The 20,772-nt window shown below is 39.2% G+C and overlaps 1 protein-coding gene across 3 annotated transcripts in view; it reads left to right on the top strand.

Annotated features, from left to right (window-relative positions):
• Window positions 1-7,575: 7,575 nt before the first annotated feature.
• Window positions 7,576-20,772, top strand: part of ttyh2l (tweety homolog 2, like) — a 40,515-nt gene continuing 27,318 nt past the window's right edge. Inside the window, exons 1-2 of one of the 3 annotated variants that reach the window (XM_088069182.1) lie at window positions 7,576-7,933; window positions 15,543-15,715. In XM_088069182.1, the coding sequence (XP_087925308.1) occupies window positions 7,910-7,933; window positions 15,543-15,715 (197 nt within the window). In that variant the 5' untranslated portion in view covers window positions 7,576-7,909. Of the gene's footprint in view, window positions 7,934-10,263; window positions 10,872-15,542; window positions 15,716-20,772 lie in introns of those variants that run through there. The other 2 variants (XR_015774828.1, XM_042505669.2) reach the window with 2 other exon arrangements.

Below are 20,772 nucleotides of genomic sequence, written 5' to 3'. Positions count from 1 at the left end.
AGAGGGAAATAATTTTGCAAACAGACAGAGTCCAAAATGACTTTGCTAAAGCCAATACACAATATCATACTCTGGACCAGTTGGCAAGAATCCTTCTAAAACTATTCATATTAAACCTCTATATGAATCAACAATAGAAAAGTCAAAAATTTTGTGCCTCTGGTTCTCTGTTAAGACCAATAAAATCAAACCTCAAAGTGTTTCGTACCTCTGCTTCTTTGTTCTAAAACAAACAGCTTAAGATTTTCACACATGAAAACTCTGGTAGTTTTTTATCTCTAAATGCTAGGTTAAGAGATTGCTGGATGTTAACCTTGGCCTGGAAAGATGGTATTGAGGCTCATTTATACTCCCTTTATGTATGAAAACAGATCTGATGTAAACACTGTGTAAACGTCACTACCCATTTACGCGTGTCCCTTATGTTAGCATCCACTTAATGGTGCTAGAGGACAGAGTCAAAAGTTTTTGACAACAACAAGCAAGGCAACAGTGGAAGAAGTCATAATAATGTGTCTATCAACAGAGTCAGCATTGTAGACAGAGGCGATCTGCCATCAACACATGCAAGTGGGCAATTCTCTTCGCTCTATTACTGATGTTCCATTTTTAAATGTTTTGTGTGGTCCTGTCTGGCTTGGACTACACAAAACTGCTTTGATGATTTCCAATAGTAAAACTCAGCTTCATCTGTATATGTAGGGCTCATTTATGCTCAACATTAGAGCTCTCTGTCCATACTCTGCTTTCATTTTGTGCTTATTTGTGCATGCTTTCTTCAAGCTTATGGATATGGACAAAATGGTGCAGTACAACCTGAGATCTTGGGGAAGTGTAGTGTAAGTCAAATGAGATACAACCATAGGAAACAGCCATGGCATTTAAAAAATGGGGAAAGAAATCTGTAAAGTGAAAAGAATTCTCCATCCACATGTTGCAGTGTATTTAATGGCCTCACTAACTGTCGCCATCTATAATGCTGCCTCCATTAAAAGGTAGGTGACATTATTACGACCTCCTCCACCATCTTTCCATTGGTTATTATCAGACACTTGTCTTAGTATCTAACAATAAGCAGAAATGAGCCCTTAGGGGTATTAGGTGAGGGTTAGAGGGCCTGCGGCTGACCCTCTGCCCAGGGAGCTTCCTGGAGGGTGTTGCATGGCTGGAGGGACACTATAAGGGGTATTGGTTGAGAATTAGAGGGCCTGGGGCCTGGCTAAGTATTTACCTAAACTGTAGAGGGTAGCACCCTCTCCTTTTCCTTGTGTGCTTTGTTTGTTTCCACTCCATGGAGCCACTATCAATACAATGCTGTTGCAATTATTACCATCAGCAACCATTCGGAATGATTGGATTTGCTCCAAAGGCTGAAAAATAGACTTAGGCTGTATCATACGGTCGACTTCGCACTGCTGTAAATCCGTAATTGGATAAATTGCATGCTAAGAAAGCCATTTTCCTGCAGGGAAATAAAAAAAGGACAAATGTGCCAATGTCAGTTTAGTTTTTTCTCTTTACAAAAATCATTATGGCATGAAATAGCCCTTATAGCACTGGGCAGCTGTATGAAATAATAATCATGACATCAAAACTGCTGTCTCACATGGCTCTGATGTCTGAATTCCTAATTTTAAATGCCTAACCACACAAAGAGTTGAAAAACCAAGCAGAATAAAAAAGACAGTCAACATGTGTACGTCACTGGAGGGATACATCTCGAGGGGACCATGCTGAATGCTTTGTACACTAAAGGTTTCCTTTGGGCCCCAAGCAATCACACGCTGAACAAGAATTTTCCTAGTCGAAAAAATAAAAAGACTAAGGTTCAAGGCAGTTTTCTTGCCAGAAAGGAATTGAAAAACCTTTATTAACTGTATAGTTAGTAATAAAAAAGTATACAAGTTATGGGCACAGACTGGCCTTCATTAGCACATAAGAACATCACCTGTTTTTGTCAAAGAAACCTTCAGAGCACCTTACAAAGCTATAATATATTAAAGAATTTACTTCCACTCTTTTTACACAGTTTTCTAATGCTCTGAGTGTTCAGATAGTTTGGAGATATTTGAATGCAGCTGCAGTAGAGTTCCTCGACACAAAGTGCTTCCCTTGGTCATTTTATTACTATTTGTAAAGAGCGGTCCATGTCAAAAAACAATCACTGCAATTTCGCAAGCTATTGGAACAATAAAATATGTTTATGATGTCTACAGAAGTCAAGGCATTGGGGTAAATAAATGTAGTTTCTTTTGCAATAAGGGCAGTCTTAAGGAAATAAATTCTGGGGACTCTCTTCTATTTAATTTATTGTACAGCCAGAGACAGCTTGTAATCTGGCTATTCCCCTTGCTTTTATTTGTTTATTTTTAGGTCACCTGCTTTGACATTTCATTTTTTCTCTCTCCATCCAGTCGTTGATCAAATGAATTAAACATGGTAGGCAACTTTTCATTAATTTACCGAAGCAATCTTTTACAGAAAGCATTACTTAAATAGACAAATCCCCTTGATCATAACATGCGGCTATAGCATCAGGGGGACACTGGGTATTTCAAAGTGGCAATATCCCGAGGATTGCTGCATTGATATTACACTTTAATGCAATCTCAGGAGCCACTGAGCAGCCCAGTTTGATTGGATAATACCAGCACGTTGAGCTCTCAGGCATGAATCTTCATTCCTATGTATAAATCACTCAAAATAGAGCAAGGGGATTTGAGTCACAAATCCAAAAAAGGCAATAACCATGAAGGAGGAAAAGTCCAATACAACACATTTTTACATTCCACTGAGCAGTAACTGTTATAGCTTGGAAGGAGCCCAGTAGTACATACAGGAAGTAGATGCGAGGCTCTTCAAAACACTTTTAAATGAACCAATCATCCCTCTGATTGTTATGGAGGCAGTCAATCAGGAGGTAAATCCAGCGCTTGTTGAGGACACTTGAGCACATGATGAGGAAGACGCAACAGCTATATAACTACAAGGACTGTGGAGAGTGTTTTTTTTTTCCTCCATGAAAATAGCAAACCACTGCACATAGCCAAGTTGTGTCTGGGTGTGTCGAGGCATCTCATACATTTCTTAGGAAAAAAAGCAGGTTTATCGGAAAGTCCAATAGCACTTTTCTGTAATTCAAGTCAGGGCTGTGACATTATTCTCAAGGCAGTTCCAGTCAGCTCAGGGTGAAATGTGGCTGCCCACAGAAATCAAGGTCGGAATATCACCTGCTCCTAAAGGAATATTTGGCCCATGATTTGAAATTCAGCAGGATTTTTTACATTCTGTAAAACAGTTCAATAGAGCTGTCGGAGCACTACTGACCTTGAGAATTGTCGCTCACTGTATGACTTTATTCCTTCACTGGCCACTTTGAGGTGTCGTCTAAGTTGCTTGACTTCAAAGTCCTCTTTGATATGTATTTCCTGTTACATCAGTGCCCAAACTGCTGACCCCAGAGACTGTTCCAAGAGAGTAGTGGGTCTGATCTATAAGCCAGAGTTCATTAAGATTAGATCTCACTTTATGGACAGTATTATGCACAAAGGAGCTCTGTACGATGATGGGTTGAGAAAATACACAACCAGACGACACCTCTTGAAAGTGTACAATGGAAACACGTGGTTCTCAGCATTACACAAAAGTGCTGGGCTGCCACCTAATGGTTCAACGTCACTGTCTGTGTAGGGAAGTGTTGCATGAACATTTGAACCATTTCCCAAGAGGTGATGGCTTTTATCCGAAGCACTTTAAACTACCACAAGTGCTTACATTTATAGTAAATCCTCTACATGACCGAACCCCAGCAGGGTTGGTGAAATACTTTACACACTGATTCACAAACGTACACTCACATAGCTGAGTTTAATTAGACTAAGAACATGTCTTGGCCTTACTGCAAACAAGTTTTAAAAAATAAGACAACAGTAGTCCTTGTGGCTTAACTGCATACATCCATATGGTACAAGTTTGCACTGGCATCAATGTGATTTGTTGGTCTGACATGTTTTGTCTGCACCGAGATAACAACAAAAAATGAACAACAAGCAAGGAGGGCTTGATACATGTGGCCTGAATTAAAGAGGCAGACAGAAGTGCTTTTATTCATGTCATTCCCTTTTTCCACATTGGTCCCTCGGTTTAAACACAGAGAGTGATTGGCACGGCAATCACTGGAGAGTTTCCTGGCACCAAATCTGGCTGTTTGTAAATGCAGAGCACAGACGAGAATTCATATTCATACAGTGCATTTCAAGTGTCACCTACTCAGAATGTTCAGACTCAGAGCACACTCTCCTGGCACTCTGGCCGTGGAGGTGCATCAAAGCATCCAAATAATTACAGCGGTAGCCATATGACATCAAGATGGTTAAGCTTGCGAGGAAAAACCGCTCTGTACTCCGTGTAGATAAAACAACTCTTCCTCGGGGCAAAATGTAAATGACATATTTTCGTCTTCCCTTTTATCTGCCAATGGAACCTTTTCTGCCAATGTACTTTTATTTTATTTTATTTGGTTGATTACTCTGGGCTTGCTATCTATATTACTAAGTAATGGTATTGTAGAGGTCTGTTCTGTATGTAACTGTATGTAGAATCTGCTGTACTTGCCGTGGGTCTCCTTTGCAAATAAGATTTGGAATCTCAATGTGGTTAAACAAAAGAGAGGTTCCATTTATATATCTAATTCAGACATGCTGTAGGGTGTTCTGGATGTATTGAACCTTTTCTTTTGAATAAATAAACAGCAAAATAAACAGACCAACAGGAAATGCAGTATGAGTCAGAACCAGATGTAATGTCATCACACAGAAGCTGCTACAGTCCTGTTCTCAAATGTTGCTACACATTCCCTATCAATGCATGGAAATGATACGTCTTCCTCAAAAAAGGAACTATTTACAGAAAGATGGCAAAATAGTGTTGGCACAATTATTGTCATCTGCAGATCTCTACACAGTAAATTCATTAGAAATGATTTAGAATAAGTGTTTTTATATCTTTTTATGAAGTTAATTTGTTGACTTCGGAAACAGGAACATACCTCAACCACACCTCTAAAGTCCTGCCTACCTACCTGGTCAGCCCATCCTTCTCTGTTTGTCTCAGATTTCTCAACCCACCCTCCCTTTCTCTTAACCAACTCTCCCTTTCTCTTAACCATTCTCCCTACCCACATCCCTTCGTATTTCCCTCCCTTCTCCCCATTCCTTCTTGTTCAATCTGGTGCACAACTCTCCCATGTTTCATTCTTGGTACACCTGGGGGCCTGTAATCAGCTCGGGTGGAAACACGTCTGAGACGGAACCCAAATACTGAGTCTCTCTCTGCCCGGTCATCAGTGCATCCTCCCAGACCAGCCTAACAGAAGACATCCCCCTCCCACCTTCACCTCGCCTTCCCCCCTTACATCCTTTCACCAGTCCTTAACACCCAATACCTCCTGAATTACACTGCAGTTTTTCTCAATTGCTTGAACACATCCATCCACTCAGAGGTTTCATTTTCAAAACAGTTCACACAGAGACTTATACTGGAATTCTCCAGGCAAAACGACAAAACTTACAAAACTTTAAAAACATGCAACAAAAGCAAATATTTTCCATTAATAGAACTTGTAGTCAAATGAGGATATTCCTTCAATCATTACTTCACAATGGACTACAAAATACAGAATCAATCAACAGCTATCAATATCAATAATTTGTGCTTCATGCCTGTGTTACTTGTTGATACTGTAAATAGCCATAGTATCCTGGGTGCTAAAACAGAGAAGCATGCATATCACAGCAACTCTATTGTTTTCCCCAAAGATGATATCATTAGACCTAGACCTGCATTTTTTATACTTCTTGAGATGTTGTTGTTAGTGAAGAATACTTTCTGAGAACTTTTAATTTTTTTAACAATATTAATATATATATTAATATTGTTAAGGTAGGTAGGTAGGTGAGGTATATATATATATATATATATATATTAATATTGTTAAAAAAATTAAAAGTTCTCAGAAAGTATTCTTCACTAATCACTAATTATCTTGTGTGCACGATTTTCTGTGCACATCATCTGTCATTGATGGTTTTTCTGTCTTTCTTTTTGGCTGGGCCGCAACAACCATGTAGGTTTTGACCTAGTCTTATGTTTATAGTTTTCAGACTCAGAAGATCTGAATAATTGTCTCCTCCTCTGCTTACTTGCCTTTTTTCTTTTAGATCCATGCTTGCAAATAGCAGCACAGAGCGGCATTGTTTATAGATGGATAAGGACTGATTATGGATTGAGAGTAGTGCGAAGGAGTTTCACACAGGTGTTTTAGAGATTTACAACGATGCAAGTAATTTCTATCAACTGTGAATGGATGTTTTCCTTTTGTTTAACACAGTTAATCCAATAAAGTTTGCCTTTCTATGAGATTGGTATGAAATGTTTTGAAAAAGGGTGTGAAAAATGTGTGAAACCAATGAAAAAGTGTCAACACAATTGCAAGAGAGGACTTATGCTGTGCTGAGGGTATGAGGATCAAATGGATTTCATTGTCATTTACCGGGTCTTAGCAATCACGGAAAACTGTAAACCTTTGAACGACATATTGTTGTAATGTGGTCCTTGCTAGTGAACTCTTTTGGGGGTTAATTTGACCAGAGTACATTGTTGTGCAAGTCAAATGTTTTTAGGGTACAAAATAAATGATAATAAATGCAGATGAACACACCAGTGGAACAACATCAGCAACATGACACCATATGTCCAGACCAGTGATGTAGCTGACCATGTACACATGGTATACCAACCTCTTTTTTGGCTGTTTACAGAATATCCACCTATCAATCAAACATAACATACCCATCTACCTAGTACTACACTAACCTCATCAACTACCACCAAATCACAGGTCCAAACCAACAGTCAATTCAATATCTATAAATGGCACTTTGCAGCCTGTGCTCACATCTAGCCCAATTAACGAGGGAAGACACAAAACTCAGACATTAATGACCAAGAATAACTAAAAGTTTCTGAATAAAAAGCAATATTAAGTCACACCAATTAAAAAAAAACCTGACACTTCTTACAGAATCAAAAGGGGGAAAAAAAACATTATTAACACAGTGGCTACAGCCACAAACACATTACAGCAAATAAAAGACTGCACAATTTTCATACACCATGTTGTGTTCGAACACTAATGAGAACGAGTTAAAGAGTTTGTTGTACTCACCTGTCTACAACACTGTGTGAGACTAGAGCAACATGGAGTCCTCTTCAGTCTGCTGTGTTCAACTTCTTTGCTCTTCATTCTCAAAGTGTAGCCAAATCAGTCTCTGAGCACTCCAACATGTTAGACTAAATGCAGCATTACAGACTGCATTAGAGATTATTGTCAAAAACAGTAGAAAGTCCTCACAGTTCCTTAGTGAAAGCAGAAGTCCCGCAGGTACATCCCGTTAGCATTTGAACATGTTAGCTTGAGTCAGCCTGTTGACGCAGCATCATTTCAGGTGTGTTTGATTTGGCTCGAGCGTGCTCATGGGGTGACGCATTAAATTAGGCGTTTAATTCAAATACGTCAGTCCTTGATGCAAAATTTACATAGTGGCCGAAAGTGAAATTACACCGCTCGGGTCGGTCATGTGACGCACTCTGGCCCAGGAAGACTTTTCCCCATTGACTCACATCGGGAAAGAGACGACTTTAACTCAGTAAATATTTTTTGTGAGCGTCAAAAACCCCCGCGAAACGTCGCCTGTTCCTGTCTAGATGTAAACCACCTGGTTCGAGAACATTTGGAAAGTCTAAAAGAGCCGCAAGATTACATTTTTTTAGACCGCTATTCAAGCTAGCAAGGCGCTAATCTGTAAATCGGTCGCTCCGCCGGCGAAAGTTACCCGCTCGTGACAGATTCATGGTTTCCTCCGACCCTCGTCAGGTGAGCTTCAGCTGCTTCTTCTTCTTCTTCTTCCACTTCTTCTTCTTCTTCTAATGCCGTTCTGGCAGGATGTACATGTAAAGTGTAATGCTGCCTCCCCCCCAGTAGGTACTGAACTCACATCTAATGGCGCGTAGGTATTTCAGAAGTGCATCAGCAACAGGTTGAAGGTTTGACACCGAGAAAAACATCGACTTATAGGAGAAAGCCGAGAGTCCCACGTCTGATAGGTCGCGGAAAAGCTGTTGCCTTTCACTCCTGTAGTTTTCACATAAAAAAACAACACGGTGAACCGTTTCCTCTTGTCCACACACAGACACACGCACACACAGACCATCAGGATATTTGCCAATGACTTTCAAATAGCTGGCAAGGCCACAATGACCCTGTCTCAGCCTAGTTAAAACTAAATCATCCTTCCTGCAAGATTTTAGCTGCAGCCTCTGCCTTTTGATTGACCGCTGCAAGGAGAAATAATGCCTGTCTCTTTGCTCTTCATCCCATTCCTTTTGCCACTGAAGGTCTAACTTCTCTTTGCAGAGGCTGAAGATTTCTTCTTTCCCAACAGGGGCATTCAAATCAACACGATGTCACAAGAGTGACTTTTTTGCCAACTTATCAGAGATTTCATTCCCTATGACACCCACATGCCCCGGTACCCACAAAAACCTAATATGACACCCCAAATTCCCAATCTGAAGCAGGCCACACATAATCTTCAGAAGCAAATCAGGACGGGATGCAGTTTTTGCCTCTTTTAACGTCAACAAGGCAGCCGCAGAGTCAGAACAAATAATACACTTGGAGGGTTTAACCTCCCCAACCCACCATATAGCCTATAAAATTACCAAAAGTTCAGACATGAACACAGACAAATTATCGAAAATACGGACACTTTGTCGAATCTGAAGGTTTGACACATACAAGCAAAACCCAGCTGTCCCAGAGGCTGGATCCCTTGAGCCATCTGTGAAAATCTGCACATATTTTCTATCACAGCAACTCTATTGTTTATATTTTATATTTTTTTCCACATTCAATTTAATTTCAATATCATGTGACTTTTTTTGTTTTTGTTTTTTTTTTACAAAGTAATGGATGCGATTTGTAGCAAAGAGATAAAAAGTACGCTACTTAGGTAAGGTTATTTATCTTTAAAACACTCCAAAAGTACAATTACACACAAAAAACTCAATTACAGTACGACAGTAAATATAATTCTTTGAGCCACCTCTGCTAATTACACCCATGCCAAGGTTTAGACTTGCTGAAAGGTTAACCCTTTGAAAATCAGCTTGATTTTTTTTAAAAACATGAGAGGAGGTCAATGAGCAACTTAATAAAAAATGCCCTAACAATTATCAAAAAAAGTACAAAGTTTACCACTGAAAAAGGAAGGTAGGTTTTAGTAGTAAGTAGAAACTAGGTTTTACAGGATTAATTTAGGCCCACGCAGTTTAAGATCGCTTAGAGACATGAATCCAACATATATGCACAGGTGTCAACTTTCCCTCTCAGCAGGCATTTCTCACTCTGCTCAGCAAAGACGAAGCTGATTGGACCCTCTTTTGTTATTAAATGTTCCCAATACTCCCAATACTTCTACTACTACTACTACTACTACTACTACTAATACTAATAGCAATAATACTAAACTGATATCTAGTACCAGCTAAGTTCCTTATGACCAAATTCATGTGCATTTCCCAACACCCAGCTCAACTCTCTTATTCTGTACAGCTCCACAGCAGTGCTAGAATCTCTACAGCTTTAACCATCTGTATGCGTTGCTCTGTGAATGCACATAGTGATATGATTATATACTCATGTGCTGCAGTCGTTTACCAATTTAATCTGTGACTCACCACGCCTTTGCACCAAATTAAGTGTTTATTCAAGTGCCACATGTGCCTTTATTTGTTGTATGTGTTTCTGCACAAAAACATCAAAATAAACTCCTGCGCATTTATTAAAATCAATTTGATGAAACAGGTGCGAATTAAACTTTCTCTTAAAAAACAAAAAATCACACTGTAAACAAAAGTACAAAAGTCAATATACTGTACCACATGCTGCAGCACCTCATTACCATGCTCATTACTGTTCACCTCAGTGCGCCTCATTGTCCACAAGAGGTCAGACATTAACAGCAGAAGTCATAAATAGTGCACTAAATACCCCTGCCTCTTTATGCCAAACGGCAGCTGCAAGCCGAGGCCAGAGTGCAGAGGTTTTTTTCATTTTTTAACATGACTCAGTTTTATTGTGTAATCAACATTTTGAGCTTCCTCGTTAAAAGCTGACATAATGTGGAGAAATTGGCACAGGCCAGTGGCATTTATAGGGAGCTGTGGTCAGCAAGTCTCCTCGGTGTTTGATCTTTTTTTTTTCTCTTTGCAATTTATTTGAGAAATTTTCCTCGTGCACTGTTTTCAGCGCAGGCATATTATTGTTATTCACTTGATTCATAGTAAAGCGTGGCCTGGTACACTTAACTGAGAAGTGTTTGTCACGCCTTCTTTGTTGAAGGAGGCAGGTTCATATCGTCACTCGATCCCGTGTCTCGGATACAAACGCTTGGCCCGCTCAGAAGCTGCATGTTAGTAGTGGCGCAACTAAACAGTTCACGCAGAACTATGGAAACCGCAGTGGGGAATGGTGACGCCATGCCCTGTTCTGGATGAATAATGGGAAAAGAAGAACTTTGAAGTAATTGCCTTATTTATTTATTTAACTTTTCACAAAACCTGGACATATTTCAATGTCTGATAAGGACACGCGGTTCGACGGATTGACTTTTCAAGCAGGAATGGCCACCGCAAGGCTTGATTACGTCGCTCCGTGGTGGACATACTGGCTGCACAATTTCCCTCACTTCAGTTTCTTTTTCCAGTCAGTCGACAACACTTTCAGACCGGAGGAGGCGAGCTATCAGCAGGTTGGTAACTGTACGCACGCGTAAAAGCGCACGTAGTTTCACAAGAATCTCATCAGAGAAGGCGGTTGTGGAGCACGGACACGAGTAAACAACATATTTTAATGTACAATAAAGTAAAAAGTAGTTTAAGGCAAACTGCTGTGTTGAGTGATGAGTGCTATTTTTACTTCTGTCTGTGATGCATCCCTGAAATGCTGCAAGTGTTGTTGCGAATGTCAGGAAGTAAGAACTCGTACAGTACTGCAGTGTTCACATGATGACACATGACCTGCATTAACTGGGGCTGTGAACTATTTCAGGTAGTAAACACCATGTACTGTATCTTATTGGCTTAAGTATATCCATGCAAGTTTGTACACACTGCGTAGAGAGACACAGCAAATCCTTTGTTTTTAACAAGCTTACTTTTAGTTACTCTTTAATACTCAGCTTCATCATTTATATTACCCCAGCTTTATTTTCATGCAGTCCTCTATAACTAAGTGGAATGATTTAAAAACAAAATGATATAAAAAATCACATTCTCACACTATAACTCACTGAAAGAGATCGTTTTCTGCTCTTTTCTCCCCAAAATCCCGGTTTTATTGTAAGAGAAATTGGATTGCATGGAACACATTTTCCCAGTGTAAAAAGATTATTTCTCAAAATAAGTATTACAGTTTCCCCAGAGTATATTTATGGCTGTTTGAGGCCATGCAAATGTCCCAAACTGTCATGTTTAGTGATGGAGACTGACTGTGGGCAGCAGGTCCAGAATCATTATAGACAAAATAGGCTATGTGATGAAAAGAAAAAAAAAAACAATATGGGATGCTCATGCTCAGTTGTTTCCATGGTTTTCCATCTGCAGTCAATCACCTCCATTATTACCGTTATATTATGGACTTCAATTTCTTCTCTTTCTGTCTGTCTGACTCTTTCACAATGAGATTTATTCTCACACAGTGTATTGCAGTACATATAACTCATGTGATATCTCAAAAGCGTAGTTTGACAGGCATGAATTTAATTAAAAATCACTAATGAAGTTCATATGAGCCAAACAACACTGCCTTATTTGATCAATCTCAACAAAATAAAAGCTTTGTGTCAATTTGTTACATGACAGATAATACTGTTTCCAGATCTAATTTTAAAAGAATGTGGACATGTTGGTTAACTTTATGAGGATGACACTGCATACTGATCTTATTTTCAGCTTGGAAAGACTTATTACACCTGTTATATGATCCTGTGTAATCCCAAGACACATGAATGAGTTTCTAAGTGTGTCTCTGGGACTTAGTGCTCATCCATGTGGCACTTGCATTCTCTTTTTTGCATCAGGTCATTTAGAAATATAGAAGCCATTACCCAGAACCTCCCAGCTCTGGCTTCAGTACTTCACTGTACCTCTCTCTTCATGTATCAAGGTCCATGTGGGTCATTAAATCCCAACAGTGTCACACTGGCTCAGCTGAGCACCAGTCAGTGAGGAGTGAAGAGTGCCACGGCGGCGTCACTGAGGCTGTTGACACTCTGTAGAGCTCACACACACAGCCCCTGAAGCCTGAAAATAACTCATGTTCTTCATTTGACATGCTCATCTGTTGTCTTTTGGGGAAAGTGCAGAACAGCCACTGACACATTTCCTAAGGCTTGTTGTTTACTGTTGAATTAAATTCGACAGGCACATAAACCTACTTCATACAAACATCCTTTGTTGGGAAAAGATCAATGACCTTCCTGTCAATGACCGCAGACACTGTAGCTGATTTCTGTCTCTCTTTCTTCCTCCCTCGCATGCATCCTTTGCCTTGTTATGGCATTGCAGCCGGTGGAAATTGAAGTGCCTGCATGTCTAATTACAAAACAATGGAGTGGAAAATTAGAGGAGAGAGTGGAACTAGCAGTATTGTGTGTATGAAGGGCTTGAACTGAGTTATAGTGACAGAAAATCTAACAGGGGTTGAAACCACCCTTAGACGCGACACACTGTGATTCTTGGCTCATCAATGGTGTCCTCAGAATCCAATGATTAGCAAATCATTGGATTAGGGTTTTGGCCTGAGTGCCAGACAGATAAGGCAGGGCATCTCGACTGGCACCGTTTCTGTATCAGCCTATTTATTCTAAGGGGTGATTAATGTTTTATCAATGGGTATAACATCAACTGTCTGATTTTTTTCTGGATTGTCCCTTTATCTGTTAGCTGCATTCTCATGAACACCTTGAGAGAATTTCTTTAAATTTGGCACAAACATCCACTTGGACTTAGAGATAAACTGATTAGATTTAGGTGGTCATAGGTCAAAAGGTCAAGATTACTGTGACCTTGTATCAGTCTTATTCTCTTTAAGACAATGTCTGAAGAACACTGAGGGAATTTCGTCAAATTTGGCTCAAACGTCCTCCTGAACTCCAGAAAGAGCTGATAACAATTTTGGTGTTTAAAAGTAAAGGTCTCTTTGACCTCATGCAATATTTTTTGGCTATAACTCAATTACTTTTACACAAAATTCATTCATATGTCATGCCATTGTCATTCTCATTTTTGTGAATGGGATATCTTAAAAACACCTCTAGGGATTTTCTTTTTTTTGGCACAAATGTTCACGTAGACTCAGTGATGAACTGATTAGACTTTGGTCATCAAAGGTCATGGTCAGTGTGACCTTGCATTAGTCTAATGCTCTTGAACACAGTTTCTGAAAAACACTTTGAGGGAATTTCTTTAGATATTGCTCAAACGTCCTCCTGACCACAAGATTAAACTAATTACAATTCAGTGGTTAAGGGTCAAAGGTGAGGGTCACTGTGACCTCACTAACCTTGTTTTAGGCTCATATATCAATTTTGACAACATTTCACACAAATGTTTAGTAAATAAAATGATGAAGTTATGAAAATTTATATTCAAAAGGTCAACGGTCAGCCTTACTGTGTGACCTAAATGTACTTGCAGTCTTGCAATGTTATGCAAAAACAGCTCTCTGGCCGTTACTCATCTTCATAGCTCAGGAACAGAAGGGAAGACATTTAGTCAGACATTGAGTCGGTGACACCAGCTTGGGGTGCTCACCCTGAAACTGTGCTGATTACAAAGATTTTCTGTACTACCATGTTGAAGACGTGTGTGAAGCATCACTGATTTTACAGACATTTGTTTTTTTTGTGAACTTTTCAATGAGGCATGATTGGCTTTTTTTTTCTGAGGCCTTGGTTTGTAGCATGCATCAACATCCCAGCAACATACTGTTTATTGTTCATTTATCCTGAGCATTGTTTTATTTCAGTCTGCCTCAGGTTGAATTTTTGATGACCTCATGTCTAATTGGAAAATGGCAAACCCACCTCATTTTAGTGACACTAAAGGCAAAACATAGCTCAGCCAGCATAACTCGAAACAGAGTTTAAACAATGAATGACTATGCAACGGATATGCAAAAGAATATCATTTAAATTCAGTCACAGTGTCAATGTCATCCAAATGGAATAATTAGTCACAGACATTGTAGTCAAGGAATAGCTCTGCTTAGTCAGCCAGACCCAGGCTTTCTGAACTCATGGGCACTAAAACTTGAGCGCTAATTATTTGCAAGTAAAATCAAGGTCAAGGTCTTTAAACAAACCAAGAGCTCAATGTTTCGAGGTTGAGCCCACTAAATTTAATGTTCATAAAGATGATCAATGCTAAGGGAGGCCCCAGATGGGATTTTTTGGTCTCAGATTTTATGCAGAAAGTATCAGCCAATACTAATGTTTGTGCAGCAGTGTAAACACTTTTTAAATGGTTGGGGATTTGTTTTATAATGCTGCTTTAAAGACAAACATATCAATTAGTGTGTGTACTGACTTTAATGCAGTGCGAAATAAGGCACTGAAAAGTATATCTAAATTGCCATATGACATGACAACAAACAGGAATATAAACTGGTGTTAAGCACGAAATATTCCCCCATGGATAATCTGCTGCAGATACACAATGCCATTTTTGTCTGCCTCTGAGCATACTGCCAATTCTGTATATATTTACTCACTGTATCTAGTGATAAAAGTAACAGCTTTGCAGAGAATAAAAAATCAGAGGACCATGGGGATTTATCATGAAATAGTCTGAGGAAAAAGTTTGTTTTGTGCAGAGTGTCCAAGTGTTTCAATATAGTATGTCCTGCTTCTTCTACAGTATTTCTCTCCGTCCTTCAGGCTTTGAATATTTTGGTACACTCAGAAATCACAAGACTGAAAGAAAGCCATTGTGTCACATGATCCTCCCCTCCCACAGCCTTGGATCATTTCTGTTTTCCCCTCAGCTCAGCCACAGTCCAAGTTGTGCAGCTGCAAAAAAAATCAACATTTTCTTTGGACTATCCTTGCCCCAAAGACCTCGAACTTCTATTAGTCTACCCCCTTTGCTGTAGGCAGCGGTCAGTGATGATGCTCATCAATGGATGAGGTCGATAACCTCAAAAATATCTTAAAGCATAAGTGTTGTTTGATATTAGAAGGTTGTTTTCACCCAGGCTGGTGACCTTTTGGGTGTTGGGGTCACCCGGCCTGATATTTCAAGACCACACATATAACAGCTGTCTGCCTCTTTAAAGATTTTTGTGGATATAATCAGCTGAAATTACATGGCATCTTTACTTTAACTGATGACATTTTTTGTCTTTCTCTCTCCTGCCCCAGTCTCTGATATTTCTAGCATGTGTTGGTGCGGTGGGTCTGGGTCTGAGTCTGCTGGTTTTGGCAGTATGCCTGGTCTGCCTGTGCTGCTGCCGCAGGGACATAGATGAAGACACCAAAAGACCTGATACCTGCTGTCTCACCTGGTCTGCTGTCATCACAGGCCTGCTCATATGGTAAGTCTGAATGATTAAATGGTTGAATAAAACCTTTGTGCGGTACTAAACTAAAAAAAAACCCAAAAGAAACCAACTAATATGATGGTAGCCCAACATATGAAAATTCAGGTGGATTGTGAAGGATTTTGTGGTATTTAGTGGTGAGGTTGCAGATTGCAAACAAATAAGACTTTCTGCATGCCAAGCATATCAAAGAACTATGATGCCCAATGCAAAAAAGTGAATGGTCCTAATCTGAAGCCTGTGTTTGGCTTGCCTGTTCGGGGCTCCTGTATAATAACATGGTGGACTCCTTGCAAGAGGACCCCATCTGTATGTAGAATAGTATATATTTTAATTGTCCACCAGGGTGGAAATTTGTCTTTGGCCCATCAGACACAGAAGACAACACAATTGAATGCAGACAAGCAGTTACAAACATATAGACAAGGTCATTAGAAACACCTCACACATTAAATCAGTACATATCATTGGCTCTCTGAGGTTTAAAACTCATCCGTCACTGTGTTGAGTTAAGAATATTGATGGCATTTGGGATGAAGGACTTCTTGAATACATTTTAGCTGCATATATTATATGCTAATTCTAAGGAAACAGAAACACAATAATTTTTAGTTTCAGGTGATTACAAAAAACATAGTTATGAATAGTATATATAATTTCTGACAATGCTTCCTCTAAATTCTACAAACTGGACCTTTATTGAAGTAAAGGCTATGTTTTACTCTTCTCTGGAATGGCATTCTCAGCTCACTTGAACAGAGCATGGGACTATCAAAGGAAATAAAGCACAAATTAAAAAAAAAACTCCAGTGACTCGGCTTTATCTGCTGTTATTTCCATACAAGGTATTTAAGGCTATAACAAACAGTACTAACATGCAACTCCATTCCCTGCTTATAACCAAGGTTCAGCTTTTTCTTTCTACTGAATACAAACGAGGCCAGTTAAGCTGGTGTAACTCTGACAGGCCACATCATCAGCAGGGGCCCCTGATCAGCTGACTGCTAAGTGATCTGACTGCTTAATCCCTCAGCTGATTGATCAGCTGATCACACCCACCAAAACTTTAATTGCTCTTGTCCATTTGCTCTACCAAACTGTTCAGCTGTAGTCTTAGATTCAGAGATTTATCCCTTGAATATTATGCTTTTACAAAATACTATCTTATGTTCATTGTGAACAACTAAGTTCACGTACCAAAATCTCATATCGCCCCAGGATGTTTTCTGTAAGTGTCTCGGTAGCGCTGCCAACTTATGCAAGCATGAATAAGCAGTAAGCTTAAAAACTTCCAGTGCCAAACATAATTGTACCTTTGTTTATGATTTAATATACTTTGACAAAAAAAAATGATCCTGGCAGAAATTAACAAGAACGAATTAGTTTCCAAAATGGCTTAATTAAATTTGCTTACAAATCCGCTCAAACTTGTGACGTTTATGTCAGTTTTGGGTTTTAACTTAGTTTGCTTTCTGTGTTTATACCAAGCCACTGCTGCAGCACACAAGCCCTGTTGTGTTGTTAAGTGACTGGGCATGATGCTATTTAGCAAAGAAGCTCTGTTGTCTTGTCTTTGCTCAGAGCTCTCATCTCTCTCTGTGGAATCTTGTTCTCAGGGACATTAACATATTCAGCTCAACAAATTACAAAAAGAGACTATCTCTGTCAGCATCCAATTAGATAATCTTGACATACAATGAATTAGTAGAAAATCTTTACAATACATTACAAGTTAGGTTTTTTTAGTATTGCCTGAACCCTATACATATATGTTTACATGCTGATAACAGCATTTGGTCTTTGGCCTAAGATTGTGAAGTTGTGCCTTTTAACATGTTTTCAATGTTTGGTACCTATTTGATACAATGGGTCCTTTGGCGCAGATATGTAAAGGGCCACACTACATCTCCTACATAGGAGCAAGATTCACAGACTCTGTGGTGATTTTGCATCTCTTTGTAGTCTTAATGCATCTTCTTTTTGTGGTTCTGTGTCTTTTTGTGGTCATTTTGTGTCTCCTTGTGATTGTTTTGTGTGTTTTTGAGCTAATTGTCCATCTTTTTTAGTTGTTTTTTGTCTCTTAATAGTCATTTTTTGTCTCCTTGTGGTTGTTTTTTGTTGTTTTATAGTCCTTTGGGTACCTTTGGGGTATTTTTATTGTCTTATTGGGGTAATGTTTTCTCTCTTAGAGGTAATTTTATGTTCTTTTGGTCATGTTGTGTCCTCTTGTGGTTGTTTGGTGTTTCTTTGTCATTCTTTTGTGCCTTTTTGCAGTTTATTTGAATCTTTTTGTGTGTTTTTGTGTCACCATCTGGTTGCTTTGCTTGTTTGTTTTTCTTTTATTTAGTATCTCTTTGCAACTCTTTGTAGTTGTTCTGTGTCTCTGTGTGGTTGTTTTGTTTTCTTTGTAGTCATTTTGTCTATTTGTGGTTGTTTTGACTACTTTTGTAGCCTGTTCTTTAGTGTGTCTTCGATCATTTTGAGTCCCTTCTTGGTTGGTCCTTGTCCTTGTTAATTTGAATGCCATTTAGCAAGCGAAAGCCAGGGAGCCCCCTGACACTTTGGGCCCCAGGGCCTGTTCCTAGTAGGCCCAGTCAGTAATCCATGCCTGATTTAACAGCGTTGCTATTGATGGAAATTTTGAGCTGTAGCAGCTTAATTGAAAATGTTCTGGTTATTCATTTCTAATGGCTTTTTCTGCCAGGCTAGAACAAAGAAGACTTGTGCAGAAACACAAAGAGATGCATATAAAACAGAAAATTCTATAATATGGCATTCAACTGAACATATCTTTGTTCTTTTATTACGCTGGATCATGGGATTTCTATTAGCTTCTCAAATGACTATAGGCATACTTTTATGTTATTTAAGAAAGATGGAATTATTTATCATGATCATCCCATTCACTTTTTCCAGCTTTTAATTCAGCAGGATACTCCACAAGAATAACATCTCAGTCGCACTCAAACAGAAAAAAAGAGCCGCTGCACTTCTCTGGATGATTATTTCTGACCCCAGGAGAATGAATGGGGGTAAATTAAGGTTAAAGACAGCAAACAAATCTAATATTCCAAAAATCCTTCCTGCCTGTGTCGGTTTCCGTTAACCCTGATACGATTTATTACAGCAGCAATACACTGGTCTCCACTGAATCAAAGCATTTATCTGTTAATACTTGTTCATCCAGTGTGGCCATTTGTTCTGCTCGCAACATGTTTTGAATACTAAGATGTGATTGTCCAGTCATCCTGCATTCTTTGTAAGTTATCCATCCTCTGAGGACACAAGCATCCTGGAGAGCACATATGCTCTAGTCCTATAGTTCATTGTGTCTCTTTGTTTTAACACCAGACAGCCTTTTTTAAAGCCACAGCAATACTAATGCTTCCCTAGAGGCTAAACTGGTGATGTCCTGTGCCATCACTGTTTCATTACTGAATCATTAGCAGGTCTTTCTAATTACTGACATGTCACTCGGTTGGCCACGGGGGTTAATGAAGAGCTCATTGTCAGGTTGCCGCAGATCAACTGAAACAAAAACGTCTTGATAAGTGAAAAGCAAGATTTTTCAGTTTTCTTTAACCATCTGAATGTAGGGATTTTTAAAACCCAATTCAAGGATTTCTGTTATTGTTTTTTATTTTTTATTTTGCTCTGGCTTGATTGTGCAGAGAATGCCCCCGGTGCTCCTAATCATAACCAGAGGAAACTATTTTAATAGACGAGACGCAGGCAGTGGTTTTCATTATGCTTACAAGGTTACAGTGACAGGATGCTAATGCACACAGAAAGATACACACACCTATGCACATAAGCAGTCACGCTGACATATCACACACACCCTGACAGGATATATTGAGTGCTAAAATAAAACTCCACATCCTCTATATGCACTTCTTTCATTGGCTTTGTCTCGCTGCGGAGGATGATGGTGTTTACCCAGCTATGTGTCTACCTGGCTGTTGTGTATGATATTTTAAGGTTTTATAGCACAGATGGTTTAAAAGTCCTCAACATATGAGTCACTGTGAGAGTAAACTAAGTTTTTCTTTCTTGCGTTTGTGTGAGTATGTCATATCTCAGAATCCATAGTCTCGCTTTGACTCCTGCTATCTGAAGCTTGATTGATGGGCTCCCTCCTCCAGCTTTGTAGAAGGGAGTTGAAAGTGTCAATAACCTCTGACCTTCAGGGAGCCTGACCTTACTGCAATCAAAAATGATGGAATTGTATCATTGCTCATGTCACTGTAGACCGCTGGCAGTAGGGGTGCACTGGCTCTGTCTGTTAGGACACTAATCCTCTCGATTACAGAGGCTCTGCAGTGTCTGGCTGCAGGAGGTGGGGATCCCATGTGTTCCACTTGGATAAATTTTCAGTCAAGCAGAATTTTGATGTGGTTTTTGTCATAAATGTAATGACAAATTCTAAGATAGTGCTGAAAATAGAGTTTTTATATGTTTAACTCAGTGTGTGAGAAAAAGGGGTAAAACAGATGGAAGTAATAAAGGGTAGAGGGAATCTTAAAGTAAGAAATATTTTTTTTAAAATTTAAATGTTGTCATATATCAGCTCCAGCACATGCAGGTTATATGGTCATAGACTGTATAAAATAATGGACACTATGATTTTTAAAGTCTGAGTATGGTATTTTGGCTGACGTCATCTTGGATTTTTGGAGCAGCTAAGGCTAATTAGTGAATCATTGAAAAATAGCTAAAAACCATTCAAACAAAATGTACTGATCAGAAAAACTGAATATCCACCTCCTTAGAGGGCCTTTTAGTACAACCTGAACATGACTTTTTTAGATGACCAAAGCATTACAATAAACTTCATGAACTGAAAAAAAAACCCTACTGACCCCACGATGTCCTATGTTACCTAACCAACTTTTTCGCCATGGTAGTTACTTGTCAACAAACCTATCACTTTAAGTGGCCAAGCTTTAATTATACATAAATTTAAGCTTAATACGTTTTACATGGTTGAGGATCTTGTATGGAACTTAATCCTTGTATAGTAGTCATGAATGTTAAAATTAGCTATAGGG

This window comes from Plectropomus leopardus, chromosome 18 (genome assembly GCF_026936395.1).
Source record: "Plectropomus leopardus strain MGB_pleo_1.0 chromosome 18, ASM2693639v1, whole genome shotgun sequence".
In the NCBI taxonomy this organism is placed as follows: domain Eukaryota; kingdom Metazoa; phylum Chordata; class Actinopteri; order Perciformes; family Serranidae; genus Plectropomus; species Plectropomus leopardus.
The sequence above is the reverse complement of the archived record's forward strand: the minus strand, read 5'-3'. Positions and strand labels throughout refer to the sequence as shown.